The sequence below is a fragment of the Lactuca virosa genome, chromosome 1 (assembly GCF_052849685.1).
Source record: "Lactuca virosa cultivar CGN04683 chromosome 1, Lactuca_virosa_CGN04683_v6, whole genome shotgun sequence".
Taxonomy (NCBI): Eukaryota; Viridiplantae; Streptophyta; class Magnoliopsida; order Asterales; family Asteraceae; genus Lactuca; species Lactuca virosa.
In genome coordinates, this window is record NC_136426.1 from 71,787,356 (window position 1) to 71,806,779 (window position 19,424).

Here is a 19,424-nt window from a genome sequence, read left to right on the forward strand (position 1 = left end):
GAAAACAATAATTATTGGTTTTCTAAAAATTTCCAACTTCTCTGTAATTTTAGAAAACGGAAAATTTTCATTTTCCGTGAAAAATTTAGAAAAATAGACGAACTAAACGCGTTTTCAAAATTTTCATTTTTCTTGGAAAATTTTTCCGGAAAACGGCCCATTTTTCCGCAACTAAATGCACCTTTAACTTCTTAATACCTCAGGTCAACCATCTTCCTTTTTTGTACCGATTGCATATTTTAATACACCAAACCTGTAACAAAGGAAAAATGAAACAGATAAAGGAAAACTTCATTAAAAAGTTATACCTGATGTAGCATCTATTAAATAGTTCATGTATACCGCAAGAAAGAAAACTTCAATGAAAAAAAATGAGAAGTAATATGATATATGTGGGCATTACTGGACATATACTTGTATATACACAAATTAGTAATTTAAAAATGTGAAATTTTATAGTAGAGAAAGTTAGAAACATGAATAGGACATACCTTGGTAGTGGTAATTTTATGCTTAATCACTTTGTCATACATAAAGAAAGATGCCCAGCCAGTATGAAAAAAAACATCCATTCATTTATTGGGATAAACAAAACATACAAAGGGAAAGCTCACCCATGTTATCTAATAACAATGAATTACCGTGAGTGTTCTTCAACTGAGTTGGACCTATTGGTGGCTTATTTACAGAATTGTTTTCAAATTTAGTGTTTCCAAATCGCCATCAATTCTAATACATTAAACATAAAAATACAAATAAACTTAATAGAACATAGAATCATTTTGCTAAGTCTCCATATCAGATTAATATGCGAAACTTTCTATAACATACATAATTCAAATTATAAAACTCGGCTTCAACTACGGTGAAGCAAAGTCACCGGCCAAAAGAAAGCTATAGTCTAAAATTTAATCGCAAAAGTCAAAATAAGACATAAAGAATGATAACTTAGGTATTAATCTTTCTAGTTTCTACTACTCAACATACTCATGAACCTCTTTCGTCTTTTTGCTCAAGCAGTTGTGGTGGGTTAATCATGATGCCGACAGTAGGTATGTGGGAATTGGCTGGCGATAGAAGGAGATGTTAGCGGAGGAAAATAGCGTTTGGAGATGGTGGCAACGGATCCTAAAGGGGTGATGGAAGCAGTGGTGGTAAATATAAGCAGATAGGGTCAAGGCGGTGGCGACGCTTGTGACAGAGGTGGTGGTCGGTGATGAAGGGGCTCGATCACATATATGCTGGCTTAACAGTAGTCAAATGATTTACAGATGAGAGTGGAGATGGAGACGTAGATGACGAAAATGGAGTTTAGGGCTTTTGCACAGTCTCGTCAATGGCTGAGTCGGAGTTTGGTCACCGTCCCTATTCTTCTCCACGCAACAGTAATACATATAAGTAGGGCTGTAAACGAACCGAACGAACACGAACAAAGGCTTGTTCATGTTTGTTCGTTTAAGTTAGCCGAACAATCGAACGAACACGAACGGATAAACGAACAAAGTTTTCTTGTTCATGTTCGTTCGTTTAACAAATTGTCTTGTTCATGTTCGTTCGTTTATGTTCGTGAACATAAACGAACGAACATAAACGAACAAAGATAAACAAACACAATTGAACATATATAAACATAAACGAACTATAATATAGTAATGTAATAACAAAAACAATTGAAAATATATGAACATAAAAACCTTAAGCGAACGAACATAAACGAACGTAAACGAACAACATAAACAAACGTTCACGAACGTAAATAAACGAACGAGACCATTGTTCATGTTCGTTCGTTTAACTAAACGAACGAGAATTTGTGTTCATGTTCGTTCATTTATTAAATAAACGAACATAAACGAACTTCCCGCCGAACAGTTTACGAACGGTTCGCCGAACGTTCAGTTCGTTTACAGCCCTACATATAAGACTGGAGGGTGTGGGAGGCCCTTCCTTCACTTTTTTTTTTCTTAAATAAAATTAATTTTTTTTTCTGATTTATAATTTTTAAATTAATACTAAACATAAAATTTAATTAAAAATAAAAAACATTTTATTAATTAAAATAAAGCTTACATTAAACCTAAAACTTAAAAAACTAGAAAATTAAAAAAAAAAAAAAAACACAAACTAAAAATCAAACAAACCAACAACGACCTACGGAAAATATTTTTTCAGAATTTTTTCCCTCTTCTTCATCACGAGCTCGAGAGCCGGCCCCGAGAGATGATCGACGTTTTCCATCAAAAACTTCATATCCTCCATTTCTTGTCTCTCCGCCCGCTCCTTTTCCTTGTTTCTTCTTTTTTTTTGTCGAAAGTCAAACGTTCGGAGAAATTAATATTATATCGATCAAACGACGATGTTATTTTCCGCATTTCGTCAATGTCCCCGCTGAAATCGGATGCACCCGAAGAAGTCCCTTTTCCCTTTCTCTTCGCTTTGTCCCTACCCATTGGGCGGACAATTTCTTCTAGCTCAAGTTCGTCATCCTGATTTAAATCTAGACCGACCCGAGCATCGGAGGAGGTTGTGTAACCACTAGAGCCCGTTTTCGTTCGCTTTGATTGTTGGACTCCAAAAATAAAATCTTGCTCGTATTTTTTCCACCTAGGACATCGGACCAATATTTTCTAACAATCGTGCCACTTGAATGGTTTCCCGACTTCCTCAAGGTAAAACTGCAAAGCTTCTTGAAGTATTTGTTCGTCGCCTTGGCCGCTTTTCCGTTAGGGTTTTAGGTTGTTGTACAACCCGTTTATTTTTGAAACCCCCTTTGCTATTTCTCGAAACTTCGAATTCAGTTGATGTTTCGTACGGTAGTCGTCACCTTTTTCTAGCTTCTCTCGAAACCGTTCTAAAATGCGAAACCAAAAATGGTCTCCTGGTTGTGCGTTTCCTTGAATCGAATCTTCAAAAATGTCAGCCCAAGATTTGACCAAAACTAGCTCTTCGTGTGGAAGCCATGCAGTCGGCTTTTGTCAACCCGGTTGTGCGACACCCTTGCACGCTTGTTTTTTCCCTTTACGTCTTTGTGGGGGTGGTGTGGGTTGAGTTTCGGGAACCATCTCTTCTTCTTCCGAGTCATCCAACTCGTCGACAAGTTGGCGTTGTTGGTGGGTTTGGGTTTGAGTTTGAGTTTGGGTTTGAGGTTGAGGTTGATTTGGCGATTGTTGATCCGGAAACACAACAAAGTTTGAAAACATTTGCGGCGAAACATTTGGAACTTGCATCGGGTAATATTGTCCAACATTTTGGTATTGGAATTGTAGTGGGGATTGAATGGGAGCATCGAGTTGGGGGCGATAAACTCCTTGTGGTGATGAATCGATAGCAAAAATGTTTCGAGAATGGATGTTTATACTCGAACCATGGCTTTTTTTCCTTCGATCGGAAGGTGGGGTTTGATTGTCGGGATTCTTTTTTTTTTTAGAAGAAAGTGGAGAGAGTAGAGGATTTGTGTGAATTTTGTTTGATGGTAAATAGTTGTGTATTTATAGGTGTGTAAAAAGGTTAAAAAAAACAAAAAAATGGATTTAAATCCATTTAGCCGTTACGGCCCAAAAAAAAATAATAATAAAATTATTTCTTTTTTTTTTACCGTTGAATAACGGTTGATTTTAATATATATATATATATATATATATATATATATATATATATATATATCATCGAATCACAGCAGGAGAGAGAACGCGGGAGAGGTTTCCCTCACCCATTCCCGCACCACCCTTCCCCGCGCCGACGGTGCGGTGTTCCGCCGGGCGGGAAGCTTCCCGCGACCGTTCCCTGCTCCCACTCCGTCCGACCTAAGAAGAGGCGGTGGAGTTAACCCCATGGCGTTGTCTAGAAGGAGGAGAATATTGAAATCGAAACACGTATACGGTGGATATCCCAACGTCACCATGTGTACAACAACGCTCTCAAACCAAGGACAGGGGTAAAGTTTAACATCCCCTCAGGCACGTATCACAATATTGTCCGCTTCGGGCTCCCGATACGAAAACTTCTCAGGGGGTCACTCATCACTGAATTGTTCTCGCCCGAGCACGCTTAACTGCAGAGTTCTTATGGGATTTATTGCCCTCACGGCTTTAAAACGCATTGTGATAAGGAAGGTATCCACACCCCTTATAAGGAATGGTTAATTCTCCTTCCCATACAATGTAGGATCATATGCAACCCAGCTTCACCCCCCCCCCCCCATTATAAGGTTCGACGTCCCCGTCGAACACATCAACCCGTGCTCCAGCTCTGATACCATTTGTAACATCCCCCTCTGGCACGTATCACAAGACGTGCCAGATGGGGATGTTACAAATGATATCAAAGTTGGGGCACGGGTTGATGTGTTCGACATGGACGCGAACTCTATAATGGGGAGTGAAGGTGGGTTGCACCTGATCTCACATCGACTTAGAAGGGAACGAAGAATTTCCTTATAAGGAGTGTGTATATCTTCATTGTCACAACGCGTTTTAAATCCGTGAGGGCAGCAGATCCCATAAGAACTCTGCAGTTAAGCGTGCCCATGCGAGAGCAATCCAGGAATGGGTGACCCCTGTAAAGTTTTCGTGCCGGGGAGCCCAAAACGGACAATATTGTGATACGTGACAGATGGGATGTTACATAAAGCTTCATGGTAAGTTTCATATACCAAAAGGGGAAAATGAAAATGCTTAAAAACTCAGGCACAAAAAAAGGAGAGATTAAATAAATAAAATGAAAAAAAAAATGGACCAAAAGGAACACACAACTCTTCACAAGGGAGCCTCTTATTTAATATTTTACTCTAATTCAGTAATTCATGTTAAAGAAAAGTAGTTAATTAAAAGATATTTTATTAAATAGAGAAACACGGTCCTTTGAATATGTTTATCTTCCAATATACATATACCGTCCGTTGAATATGTATATATATTTTTTAATCACACGTTGATCTTGACAAAAGATTATACCCTTTAAACAAAATATATAATCTTTTAAGTGTATTTCTTATTTTTCATTAGTACAGTTTTGGTTGATATATAATCTTCATTTATGATTTATTTATGCATTTTATTCGGAGTTTGATCAATTCGTTAGTTTTTTTCGCACATATATAGTAATGTATTTTAGAATAAAAAGTCTTTAACTAATAATCAAATGTATAAATCAGTTGTCAATATAAAAGAATCAATAAACATATGTGTATCCTAGCTAATAATAAATACTCTAAAAAAGATATTTCCTTTTTGTAATAAAATAAATTAAAAAAAGTTACGTTCTTATCCTAGCTAAATACACATAATAATAACTTAGACCGATTTTGAACTTATAAAATTTCATGTATATTGTCACTTTACGTTAAATGATCTGTTAGATGAATAAATATCATAATTAATTTTTTGTAAAGAATATATAGTTTTTTTTAATATCTAAAAGAGGTTTAAATACATTATACAACTATATAACATATATTGTAATTCTTTTAGAAGATGATATAATATTGTAAAGTTAATACTTGTTTTTTCAAACGTGGTGCTAGAAATTTGTGACAAATGTACATACAGCTGGCAACTAATAATATACTTTATATGGCTATCATTCCATTTCAAAGCACATATATATTGCACAATCTGCTTAATTCTAATCATTCAGTTATTCCCTCACAACAAAACCACTTTGATTTTTCATTTTGGTCGTAACAAAAACAGTGAGAATTTAGATTCAAATTCATCTGAAATGTCTAGCAGATGTTTGTTCGTTTTTACCGAAGAATCGAATGTTGAAGAAGAAGAGTTCCAATAGAGAGATCAAGGATTACGATTTGTATATACGGCGACTTTGTTTATTTCACCTGATTTTAACGAGATTCATTGTTTGCACAAATTATCAAACCCCCCTTGCTTCTACTACTGGTAATTAACTTCGTTTGTTTCCATAGAATTATAGATTTTGAATTTTGATTACTGAAATACTGGTTAATATGATTTGTTTAGTTTGTTTGGATCGAGTTGTTAATTTTGAGATTCTATGCTGATATGATTGGCTTACTGATGAATAGTTTTGTTACTTGTTCGTTGCAGATATGTCTACTACAGTTATAAGCGATGCGATGATTATACCTCCGACGGATTCTCAGACGACGGAAGTAGAGTTTGCTACGTGTGATTGTTGCGGATTGACGGAGGAGTGTACGCCGGCGTATATAGAGAGGATCCGGGAGAGGTATGACGGTAAATGGATCTGCGGATTGTGTGGAGAGGCGGTGAAAGATGAAATAATGAGGAGCGAAAGGCTGATGATCAGCACCGAAGAGGCTATGTTTCGTCATATGAACTTTTGCAGGATGTCATCGTCGTCAGATCCGCCACCGAATCCGGCGGTTCATTTGATCACTGCTATGAGACAGATTCTCCGGCGCAGTTTGGAGTCGCCAAGATCATTAAGGTCTGCGCCAAGTAGTCCATTGAGGCACACCGGTAGCATCCGACTCAGTCGATCATCGAGTTGTATTACAGATCTTGCACTTGAATCTTCGTCGTATACAGACCTGCAAGAAATTGGGAAATGATGAAAAGGTAAGAACTAAAAGATAAATGAATGCAAATGAAGAGTATATAAGTTTGATTTATGTTGTTGCCTTGAGTGATTGAAAAAAATACATGATTAATTTAGTTGAGAGATTTGAATTGTTTTTTTACCAGCATATATACATGGAAATATATTTGTTGATTGTTATACAACAAACTCCAGTTTTGTTTGTTCTAATTTTTGGAATGTGTAGATGCACCTGTACACAATAAATATATGTGTTTTTGTCCACCATTGCAGAACTTTTTTTCAGACAATCAATAAATATAATATTGGTTTGAATTTGGTTACATGTTTAAATGACAAACGCTATCAATTACATATTATATTCTTGTAATTATATATTTATTACATGACATTTTTTAAATTAATCAAGTGGTTACTTTCTATCAAATTAGTTTCAACTTAGGGCTCTTGTCCTCATTTGTATTAGTTAAATCGACAAAAAAATAAGGAACAATAGTGTAAATTTTCTGATTTTGCTCATGTAAAATTGTAAATATGTAATCGTTGAACTTTCTTTTAAAATGTACATAAAATAAATGACGAAAGTTTCTTGATCCCTTTATATGTATAGTATCATAACGTCATAGAGTTGGATACTTTAACTATTTACTTGAAGACTATTTGACTTCAATCATATTTATATTTTTAATAAGTAATGATCATATTCTAAAATTTAGCTAAAATGAAACATGTCAAATTTCAAATAGAATAAAAATTAGATGTAAGAAACATAAAAGTAATTAACTATATATATTAAAGGGATCTAGCCCAACGGGCTTCAAATCCATCGGCATAGGTTTTGTTCTGATGCCCTCCTGTTTCATCCAAGACATGAAATTAGAAATAGTTTAGAAGTTAATAGATTTGTTGTTTAAAAAAACTAGTAATTAACTATATAAAAAACTCCATAGCGAAGAAGTTCATATAGTAATTGGTATCTCATTAGAAATTTCATTGTTTTTTGATGCATTGTTGGGTTAGATGGAGTCATATTGTAATATAAATAGTAATACTTGATGTCATTAAAAACGTGCTTTTTTTTATTTATTTTTTATTTTTATCTGTAGTATTTATATTTGTTATTTTCTTATTTTGATGGTTGATAACTTTTTTTTTCTATGTTTAACACGATAATGTTGTATTTCTGACCTTTGTATAACACGAATCGAACTAAATGAGTTTACTAATAAACTAAGGCTAAACTTCCCAGTTGAAGATCGATTGTCGTGAAGATCAGTTAAGGGCAATCAAAATTTCTCTTAGTGGTAGGTAGTGGTTTTAATGACTTTTTTTTTTTTGTTAAATTGCCATGACGAAATTAATCAAGAAAAATGTAATTTAAGAATTGTAATTTGGAAAACCAAAGAAATGATAATATCATGAAGAACAAAACGTGGCCTTTTGTAGGTTGTAGGTGCAATACCTACAAATTTGTAATATTTTTTCAGTAAATGATATCTTATTTTTCGGAGAATAAATACATATTACAAAAACAAGTGAGCTGGACTGATCCCCTCTTTTATTAAAAGACTCTTTTACTTGCCACTTTGTCATCTTTTTAACCCCAAAACATACCACGTGTCACTCTTTTGCACTCTCTACGTTATGTTTTCCCGCTCATGGATTTTCCTCTAGGGTGTTTCAATCCATCCATAATTAATCTTCAAAATCTTCAATCATATCTTGCCCCAAATCTCGCCCCAAAATTCGATCCTTTGAACTCGTCTACAGTTTAATTTTAAAATCCCTAACTTCTTTTGCTTGTAAAATACATAGAACCTACTTTTTCTCCATCTCCATCTCGATTGCTGCAAAATTCGAGGCAAAGTAGTTGCCCATGGCCGACCCTTCCCTTCACATTCACTGCAACCTTGATTCAGGTACGCTTCATTGACCCTAAGTTACAATCTATGAACCTTGCTTCATCCTTCATTTTATTTGAATGAATCTAACATTGAAATTATGATTTTGAAAACACTCTCGTCTTTTCTCTCTCTCAAATCCTATAAAGATTTTGATTCTTGGTTACATCCATTGATACCTGTTAAGGTTTCATTCATAATAACAACATAGGATGATTTTTGAAAGAAAAAATATGGGTTTGATTCCCTATATAAAAAGATCTTCTCTGAAGAGAGTTAAAATCATATGGTTTAGGGTTCGAGGTTTCAGATATTCTATACCAAGTGTGATTAATATGTTGATTTTTTTTATTTAGCTTCGAAGTAACGCTCACCAACACAAACTGCCGCTGCCTTCTCTTCTTGAACCCCCTCTGTCATTAATTTTTTTCTTCTCACAGGGATTTCTTCATGGATCCGGTTCTACACCATGGTTTCACAATCGAGTCTCTATCTCTCCTTATAAAATTTGTCTAACAATGTTGTGTGTATGCATGTGTTTGTATGTGTTTACAGCTCCTGAAAAGGGAAGACATTGAAGATGGAACCGTTATGTCCAGACTTGCTTTTCCCCTGCTCTGCCTTCTTCTCCACGTACCACCTCCTTCACCACTGTCACACTTATATGATCATCATGGGTTTCTGAATCATGGATCTATTTAGGGATATGGATCTGAATCTATGAAGCAAGACACTTTGAGAAGGTACTGTTTCTGATAATTACTATGTATTTCTTGATCTAGATCTATATGTTAGTAGTTATGGATCTCAATACCTATTTTAATCCTACACCAAAATCACTATCTTTAAATACGACTTTATTGTTGATTTTATTCTCTGTTTCAGTATAGTAATGGGACCAAAACTCAAGGAAATAGATGAAGTTATAAAATTGATTCACTCTAAGTGTTATCTAGAATCAAGAAAGTGATCACAAATTATCTTGGTTTGTACTTCCTTTTTGAAACATGTATCAAACAATATTTTCTTGACTTGAATGCCAATTGTATATGTATACAATTTTATTTCTTGATTTATATTTTACTTGTAGGTGGTTGTTAGTGATCATCATATGCAAGAAAATGGTAATCTGATTACCGACCTATTGCATTCATTACAAGGTTTGACTATTTTCCTCAAGTAATTCACAAGGAACTGAATTAACTGCAGTTGTTAAGGTTACTTCAAGCCCAAACGATTCATTCCACATTTGAAAGTATTTCATATTGAGCTTTTAAGAAAGATCATGGTTATGAAGGTAATTTAACTTCTAATAGTTTAGTTGATAAACCAACATTTTGTTTATGTGGTGCATATGTACATCTGATTGGTGCATTTTTGTTTACTGAATATTTATTTCTTACGTATTGTAAGTCCAGTTGTTATGCATATATCAAGATATTTTGAAAAAGGCTTAAGCAGAAAGCTTGCAGTCCAAGAACTTTTCAAAAAGATGTTATATCTTTTAGAGTTAAAAATTAAAACAATCTTTTTTACTTGTACGATTTTATAATCAAGTCATCTTTTAGCTTTTGAAATTCTTTAGCATACTCTTATGTCATTGCCACTAACATTTCTGTTATTTTTATTGTTCCTATTATTGATGTTATGGTATTTTTACTAATACAATGGGTGATAAGTAACAATTGATTGTGATACTTACTTTCTATTTGGCAATTAGATTAAAGGTTCAAGGTTTATCTCAGATGGCTTTTTGTCATTTCGTAGGCCGGATGTTTATGTTACAAGCTTCTTGGAACGATTGCTGTCTACAGGTTTGTACACATTATGAATATCTCAACTTTTTTCATTTTTTCTTTTTTCTTTTACCTTTTTAAAATGTTACATTTCAGTTTGACTTTCCACTAAATGATAAGTTTCATTTTTTTTATGTCCTAAATGTGATTTGATAACATTACGTGGAGTGGTGCTATCATGGTAAGATTAACTATCTATTTTGTTTTTCTTATAATAAACAAAAATTATTTAAATATTATTTACTTCTATAATTGAAATTTCTTCCGTTTGTGCCATTTGTTACAACTTACAAGCTTATAAAACACATAAATCAACATTGATAGGAAGCTCTAACTTTTACAGATTCAGAAACACAACGATGTTATAGTGAGGTCATAGTTATAATTTATACGAAGCAAACCTATCAATATTTAGAACATTTGAAACACAAAGAAAAACTAATAAAACAAAAGAGTTTATATCCTACTTTTATTATAGCTGTATATTTGTGTAGAAAAGGTACCGATCATACAAGGACAATTTATGTAGTTTTGAGTTTAATAGGGAACAATTATGTATATTTTGTGATGTGTGTACCAATTTTGTAGTTTTAAGTTTAACAAGGACCAAGCATACAACGTACTTTATGTAGTTTTAAGTTTAACATGGACAGTTATTTATATTCTGTGATGTGTGTACTAATTTTGTATTTTTCACTTTAAATGGTCAACTACAGATATTTTTCTATCATTAAGAGTCGTGTTGAAAATAGCATTGTACAAATTGCCAATTTTCTATTTTTTGGGCAAAAATATGAAAATAGCAGGTAAATAGATAGTCTGGAAAAAAAAACAAAAAAAATGACATATATCTCTTATCAGAAAAAATGATATTTTTGTTGTTTCTTTATTACTTAATGGGAATGGGGATATAGTTAATTAAAATGATATTTTTCTTGTTTCTTTATTGATTAATGGGGACATAATTAAAATTTTAAGTCCTAACTTCTTTAGACTTTTTTTTTGAATTCTAATAATCATTTATTGGAACCATGGAAATATAAAATAATGACTTGCATCCAAGTGATTATAAATCACATCTACAGGAGAGTTGTGTGAACCAAATGTTATGACATAGCTACAAAATAAAAACAAAAAGATATCATAAAGTAAATAGAACTCTGCAAAATTTTTGATTGATAAAATTGGGCAATCTGTTGGTCACTACTTTCCAAGCACCTCACCCTTTACAATTGAAGTAAAAAGGAAAAAGGCAGCCTGGTGGCTATGGATGTTTTTTGAAAACTAGCTTCTAGCATTCTATGCATACACATTTTTTAATCCATTCAGAAACATCTTATGATTAAAAAGGTTCAGAAAAGGGATATGTTTATGTTTATTTTTTTGGTTCACCATTTCTTTGCTTTTAGACCATAAAAAACTTGTGTGTTAATATGTTATTCTTGCAGTGAATACCAAATTCACACGCTTTTTTTTTTAAATGAACAAATAGCCAGGATTTTGTAAATTATAGCAATGTACTTTAAAAGTTCATTGCTATTTTAGAGTATTAAGACATGTTTTCAAAAAAAATATCGTTGTAAGAGGAAGAAATGAAACTTTAAATTAATCTAAATACATTTTTAACAAGGACATGGCTATTTTAATTCCATTTGCATATATTATAAAATATTTATTTGTTATTTTTACTGAAAATTTAAAAATGTCTTATTTTCTGGAAAATTAATAAAATTTCTCTTTTTATTAAATAAATCCAAAAATATATTGTAACCTGCTAATATTCTTATGCTACAATGCATTGACCATAATCAAATTACCTTTTTATGCATTATGATATTTTTGAAGTACAGAATTATCTTTAATTTGTAAATACAATATATCAAAGGGTATAACTAGGAAAACATACTTAGGAATCTTACAAACTTCTTTTCGCTATCCTTGAAGGCATTTCCTAGGCCTGCAACACTTGAGTCAATCCAAATTACGCTACAACTTTTTGTTGACATTTAATATATATATTTTATATATAATAATTATAAACATATCAACCGTGGTTTCCACGGGTTATAACCTAGTATATGATATATATACAAAACATGTCTATAAAAATAAGGAAATCTTCGGAAAAGTCCTAATAGTTCACCCTAATTTACGAAAAAATCCCAAACTAAAATTGGTTTATAAAAAAGTCCCGATTACCGGAAAAAATTACGATTTGACCCTTTTTTTCCGGTTTATCGGTTTCAATACTTACCCGGTTTCATTAAAGTCCTATTATTTTACCATAATTTCCATTAAAGTCACATTATTTTACCATAATTTGGGACTTATTCGTAAATTATGGTAAAATAATGAGACTTTATTAAAACCCGGTAATTAATGAAATCGGGAAAATAGGGTCAAATCGTCGTTTTTACCGGTAATTGGGACTTTTTCGTAAACAAATTTTAGTTTGGGACTTTTTCGTAAATTAGGGTAAAATATTGGGACTTTTCCGGAGATTTCCCATAAAAATATTAACAATAATAGTACCATAGTCAACCTTAAGCCAAAGTTGGGTTTGCCTTTTAATTATATAACCGATTATACTTTCAAGGGCAATATTGCACGAGAAGGGAGTTGTAGTCGATCGTGGATCACTCGGATGCTCCCTTCTAGTGTTCAAGTTGCTCGAAAAATGTGAGTACATTTATCTATTGTGGAAGCCTTGTCATTTGATTTTTTTTTTTAAATCTATCTGACAATGTAACACCTGTTTAGATTGTTATCACTTGAGTGTTCGACATTTATTGAGTTGATTTTTATATATACAAGAGCTTGGAAAGTATTGCAATCATTCCTAATCAACATCATTTTATCATTAAAAAAGTAATAAACACCAAATATGCCAATAAACATCATTTTAGCATTAAAAAAGCACTAAACACCAAACATCATTTTAGCATTAAAAAGCAATAAGCACCAAAGAGCTTGAATTTTTTTTTTTTAATGTTAAAAACAATATAGTAGGTTGAAGATAAATTACGTTTTACACAAAAAAAAATATGCCAATTTAATGTAAAAACGGTGTAATTGGTTGGATATGATCTTAACAATATTAGATACATTAGTTCTCAAAAGGTTTACTATGCAGCGTGACGTGACTTGATGCTTTTTATTTATGAGAAAAAGGTTTCCTACATATACAAAAACTTACATACAAGATCATTGAAAACCTTATAACATGTACCCAAAAAATTATATAGTTAATTGCATCAACAAAACTTTCAACAAGCTTTTAAAAATTACATTTACGTTTATTTTTCAAGATCTAACAGAGTCACCATGGACATTCCCTCCTTCACAAAATCAACATGTTAGCTATTGAAGTATAAGTTATAATATTAAAACCCATAACTAATGTTGGAAATTCATTTATCATTGAAATCAAATATAGCTCAATACATATCAATGTTGGAAATTTGATGATCAGGTTTCATGCATTTATATGGAAATTGTTACTGGTTAAGAACTAATTTGATTGTATTATGGATGTTATTTTATATTGGTGGGATTGATTGCAAAGGTGATTATTAAAGCTACTTGGTGGTGCATATGAAAACTAAAATTGTATTTGACATGTCAAACGTACCGAGGATAGGATTTTTTTCGTTTTTGTTTTTGTTTTTTTGTTTTTTTTTTTTTTGGGTTTCTTATAGGACACATAAAATCCATGTAAAGGGGAATTTATAGATCCAAAACCCAACATGGATCCAATACCCAAATGAACTAACAAGATTAATCCAAAATATTATTTGATGAGAAAATTACAAATTTAGCCAAATACATTAATTACTTTGTGGAAAATAGCCAAAAAAACCAAAATTGCATTTTTAGCCACTAAAATCGCAGATGGATATAAGTCATCTGCGATTTCGCCTTCCCATCTGCGAACGTACAAGTGGCAAAAGCACGTCTGTGCTTTAGTCACTTGTACGTTCGCAGGTGGTTTTTTTTTAATTTTTTTTCGATGTATATATATCTCCTTTTCCAACATAAAATCACAGATGGACATAGTCCATCTGCGATTTCCTCTCGTTTTCACCAGCGATTTTTTGAATTTTTTTTTACTACGAAATTGATAGGGTTTGACTACGAAACAACCTTATTATATATAATTTTTTTCAAGAAATTATCATTTTTTTTGTTATTTCTTTGGAAAATTTGTTTAAAATGTTGTTTCGGGATTGTTGAAGAAATCGTCCATGATGACTCTAAGGAAATCGTAGGGATAGAGAGTTTCTCTAAAAAAGATAGTGAAAAATGAAAAAAAAACGTTTTTATACTAAATCTCTACGAAATCACAGATGGAATACACAAAATCGCAGATGGACTGTTCCATCCGCGAACGTACAAGTGCCTAAAGCACATCTGTGCTTTAGGCACTTGTACGTTCGCAGATGGAAATACAAAATCGCAGATGGGCTTAATCCATCTGCGATTTTAAGGGCTAATTTTGTAATTTGGGTTTTTTTTTTTTGCTATTTTCCACAAAATAATTAATGTATTTGGCTAAATTTGCAATTTTCTCTTATTTTATTGATGGAAACTCAAAAGTCACGTTGCCTCCAAGGCTCCAACGGTCAACCTACACTAAACCCTTCACGTCATAGTTGCATCACCACCAGAAACGTTAACGACTGAGCTCTCCTCTCTCTCCCTCACTACTCCATCACGCTCGCCTTCATCTCCGGCAAGAACTTCACCGACTCAAACATAAACATTCTCTGACTGGACATCAGTATCATCACAGTGACGTTCAGTTTCTTCTCCCACGTCGAGAATTTCACAGACAACATCTGGATTACGTGTTTGAATGGCCAACTGTTTTCCTACCGACTTCATATCACAGCCTGCCTCCGTCAAACTAAACAGCCCAGAATTTTTAGAGGGGAGAGGTAATTTTTTCTTGTTATTTTAGTTAATTTTGAGTGTGATACAATTGATAGTCGAATACGCATTTAGAATTGAGATCATAAACTAAATACCTAGTGTTCCTGAAAGACAAAATTGCACAAATGGTCCCTGTGGTTAGCTGAAAATTGCTATTTTGGTCTAAAAAAGTTTGGACTAGCACCAGAGGTCCAAACTTTTTATTTTGTTGCGAGTTTGGTCCGATTTGCTTTGAACTTTTTTATAAAGACGATTTTGCCCTTGCTTTTTGCTTTTTTTAGTTTTTTATTTATTTAAATATTTTTCTAATTATAAGATAAATTAAAAAAATTAAAAAAGCCAAATCTCTCTCTCTCTCTCTCTCTCATTTTATTCTTCTTCTTCACCTGATCTGTTTAGTTTATCCTCAAAAAAAAATCAAATTCCCATTGACCGATTTATGTTGGGCTTCTGGTTTAAATCATAAATTGCACAACGAAATGAAATCATGTTTCAAACTGTTAGGAACCAATCAAATGATCAAGACACCCATATGATTTCCCTTTTCTAGTTTGAAGATCTGGCTATGCAACTTCAAGATCACTTTTAATCATCTTATCTAGAGAGTTGTGAAGACCGAGGAAGCTAGAGAAGTTTTAACAACCACTCCATGAAGACGATCTCTAGCCCAGTTGCTGCAGAAGAAGATTCCAAATTGAATCCTTCAGGAGACGAAGAACACCCCCCACTACCCCTTCATCTGTCTACATCTCTCTTCTTCTCTTCCTGACGCCCTTATCGTTTCCTGAAACCCTAACACCGCCTCCTTCTTGTTTCAAGATCTGTAAGAACGAGTCTAGATTAGGGTTTCGTTTTGGTTTCAAGATCTAAAACCCTATCACCACCATTATCCTATTGTAGGTTTATGAAACCCTAGCAATGACATCGGAGGTGAAGAAGGTGTAGACGATGACATATTTGTTCAAATGGCGGACCTTCGATCTTCTTATTTGTCTTCGATCTTTTCATTCGTCTGACCACATCCCTATTATCGGATCTGTAAGAGAGATGTTGATAGAGGTGGCGTCCCACCTCAAATATGTCTACGAGCAAGCCTTCACAAAGAAGCGGTCAGTACCTCCCCCATCTCTGAAATCGTCTCTAGATCAAAATCGATTTCCAGATGAAGATGGGGGATGAACGGAAGAATCGATTTCCAGAAATTTAGAACACGCACACACACTCTTAAATTGATTTCCAAAAACACAAACACACACGATTTTAGTTTTTGATTCGAATTTAAGAATCTGATTCTTAAGTTACCCTGAAAAAAAACTCACAAATGATTTCCATTGAGTTATGATTTAGAAAAACCCAAATGAAAACGAGATTGGAAAGATAACCAGATGGGATATTTTTGTAACACCCATAAAATTCAAGCCAATTTGAAACTTTTTAAAACATTTAAAACCATTAAGTCATAACAGTTTACTTTTAAAATAATTTAAACATCAGAGTATCCCCAGAATCAATCATGAAAATGTAAGGAGGTGCACGATCACGCCTTCGCCTTCCCGCGATCATCATAATACGTGAAACAATAATTGATAGATGTAAGCTCGAAGGCTTAGTGAGTTACCCCCAAAATACCAACGCCATATAATCATAACCATATCATATAAACATATAAACAATAAACAGCAAACAACATGCATAATGAGCCATCAGTCTGACTGGACCGAATCCCGGTCCTCAGTCTATCTGGGCCGCTCTCCGAGCCCTCGGCACGTCTGGACCGCCCTCCTCGGGGCCTTCAGCCTATGCGGACCGCTCGTTGGGCCTTCGGCCTGACTATATTTGCCCGGCCCGGGTCTGCAGTCTACCCGGTCTGCCCAGGGTGTCTTGGCCTACTGCACACAGCAGGACCTGCCTCAACCCTTTCCCCAAACCAATAAACATGTGCACATAAATATCATACGCTAGCATGCAATAACAGATAGTCATACAGATCTAACCGATCTCTAACATAGCAACCATCCTACAACCAGGATATCATTCTAACAGATTACTAGCATAGCAACCATCCTAAACCAGGATGTAATCTAACATAGCAACCATCCTAAAACCAGGATGAAATCTAACATAGCAACCATCCTAAACCAGGATGTAAATCATAAAGGGTCGGCCTTGGTGCCGTAGACCCTGTTGATATAGTGAGGAGAACTCACCTGACACTGCTGAAGTCCCGCAGATAAAACTCCAGCTGCTGGTTGACAGATTCCCGAACTGTCAACATCAAACAATACCCAATTAATAATTAGGTTCCAAGCCCAAAATCCAACTCACACTCCAAAGGCCCAAAAGTCAAGTAATGGGCCAAAGCCCAATATATGGCCCAATTTTCCAAATTGGGCCCAGACCTCTACATGGTCTTTCCTTAAGGCCCATCCAATTATTCTAGTCCAAACTCTTGGCCCATTATCACATAATCATAAAGGCCCAAACTATGGCCCATCTATGGCCCAATTTTCCAAATTGGGCCTAACCCCTCATATGGGCCTTACCCTAAAGCCCATTAACATATTCTAGTCCATATGATCATTCTTGGATGATCTATTAATAATCCAATCACCAAAACCCAATGGAAAGGCCCAACACAAAGCCTAAGTGAAATTAGGGTTTCACATAAAATGACAATTAGGGTTAAGTGTTTCTTACTTAACCCATTAAGGACTTAATCCATTAAGTCTAATATTGACTTAGGTTAATTTGCCAATGATTATTATTTAATATTTCAAGTTATTAAATAATTCCCGTGTGCGTCCCGATTAATTCTAAAAAATTAGGGTTTTATTGGCATTAGGGTTTTCCAAACCCTAATTAGGGTTTCCAACCCAAATACTAGCCCATTTATCAATTTGTTGGGCTTTTAGGTTAATTAGGGCTTTATTGGGCCTATTAGGCCCACTAGAATATCATTAAGCCCATTAGGGTTTTATTGGGTCAATTAGGGTTTCCTTGGGCCCATTAGGGCTTCATTGGGCCCACTTTGGCCAAGCATTCCCCAAACGAGTCAAACACAACAAGGCAAGCACACCGTCACCCGACGCGGCGGTAGGAGGCGGCAGCCACCACCTAACGGTGGTGGTGACGGATTTTCTTTACTATTCCGATTAATACAAAATTACAACGAAATAACCAAACCGCACACACACACACACATACACTAGGCTAAACACATACACACACAACCACCTTGTGGTGGCCGGCGGTGGCGCATGGCGGCAACAAGTGGCTGCGATGAGTTTCCTTCCCGCTCCCGAAGGTTCCTGGTTGCTCACGACCACGCAGCAACAACAAATCAGTTCATTGACCTCCGGCGGTCACTTGTTGCCTACAGCGACTCTGGCAGCAGCACAATGGCGGCGGCATTCATGGCCAGGCAGCAGCCATGCTAATCTATCACGGAGGCCCACTGATTCAGTCTCGATGTGAAACTCCTCATCGCTGCCGGCTGAAGAAGGAGAAAGAGAAGGGTGGCGGCTTCATTTGGTCGCCGTCGTCGGCGGAACAACAGCAGCGGAGGCACCATCCTCTTCAACAAAAACGGTGACAACGGCACCCGGTGGTGTTCGGTTACACACGACGTCAAGCGACGTAGTGATGTGGTGTTTCGATGGCAGAACGGCGACGCAATGGCGGTAACAGCTTCGGTCTTCGACTTTGACGGTTTAGGAGTGGCGGCGGTTGGGCTTCGGCGGTCACAGCAGAGCTCGGACCCGACTAGGTGGCCGCTGGAGGTGGTTCGTAGTGAGGGTGGCGGCTGGAGGATGAAGATGAGGTAGGGAGAAGTGGCGGCTGCATCATCTAGGTTTAGGGTTTAGAGGGATAGATGGGTTATATACCCGGTTCGTTAGCCTTTTTCCCATATTAACAAGAATGGTCCCTCCTCCTCTATTTTCTTTTAAAACAAATCCTTAATTTACTTTTTAACCCCTGCTCCCATAAATTCTTTCATGCTCAGTCCAAAAGATGCCATATAGCCCCTCCTCTTACAAAACCTTTTCAAAATAAGTCCCTTACTTACACTTCAACCCCCGAAACCAACATCCCGACAATTATTATTTGTTTTTGGCCTATAATAATCTAAAATAACAATAAGATTACCTCTCAGGGTTCCGAATTTATTCTTTAATTATCCTATTTTAAACGGGATGTTACAATTTTCTTCAAAAGGAGAGAGAGAGAGAGAGAGAGAGAGAGAGAGAGAGAGATTTGG

The 19,424-nt window shown here is 35.0% G+C and overlaps 1 protein-coding gene and 1 long non-coding RNA gene across 5 annotated transcripts; both read left to right on the forward strand.

The window, feature by feature from the left end:
- The first annotated feature begins 5,628 nt into the window (after positions 1 to 5,628).
- On the forward strand, positions 5,629 to 6,803 carry LOC145145253 (uncharacterized). The gene is made up of 2 exons (XM_079074923.1): positions 5,629 to 5,894; positions 6,063 to 6,803. Exons 1-2 carry the CDS (start codon positions 5,759 to 5,761, stop codon positions 6,548 to 6,550), a joined length of 624 nt encoding a protein of 207 aa, XP_078931049.1. The 5' UTR covers positions 5,629 to 5,758; the 3' UTR covers positions 6,551 to 6,803.
- A 1,269-nt stretch (positions 6,804 to 8,072) lies between these two features.
- Positions 8,073 to 10,890, forward strand: LOC145105118 (uncharacterized). Of its 4 annotated transcripts, none has more exons than XR_013707245.1 (6): positions 8,073 to 8,456; positions 8,795 to 9,181; positions 9,324 to 9,423; positions 9,529 to 9,562; positions 9,648 to 9,735; positions 10,159 to 10,890. It is a non-coding gene; the product is annotated as an uncharacterized LOC145105118 (long non-coding RNA). The 4 variants fall into 4 exon arrangements; XR_013707244.1 differs by having other exon boundaries at positions 8,075 to 8,456; positions 10,206 to 10,888; XR_013707247.1 differs by having other exon boundaries at positions 8,077 to 8,456; positions 8,879 to 9,181; positions 10,206 to 10,888.
- The last annotated feature ends 8,534 nt before the right edge of the window (positions 10,891 to 19,424 follow it).

What these genes read in the sequence shown, in the direction of transcription:
- LOC145145253 (XM_079074923.1), top strand. Translation starts at nt 5,759, where the DNA reads ATGTTGAAGAAGAAGAGTTCCAATAGAGAGATCAAGGATTACGATTTG. An exon ending in CCCCCTTGCTTCTACTACTG is followed by an intron (nt 5,895 to 6,062) that starts GTAATTAACTTC and finishes TGTTCGTTGCAG; the next exon opens with ATATGTCTACTACAGTTATA.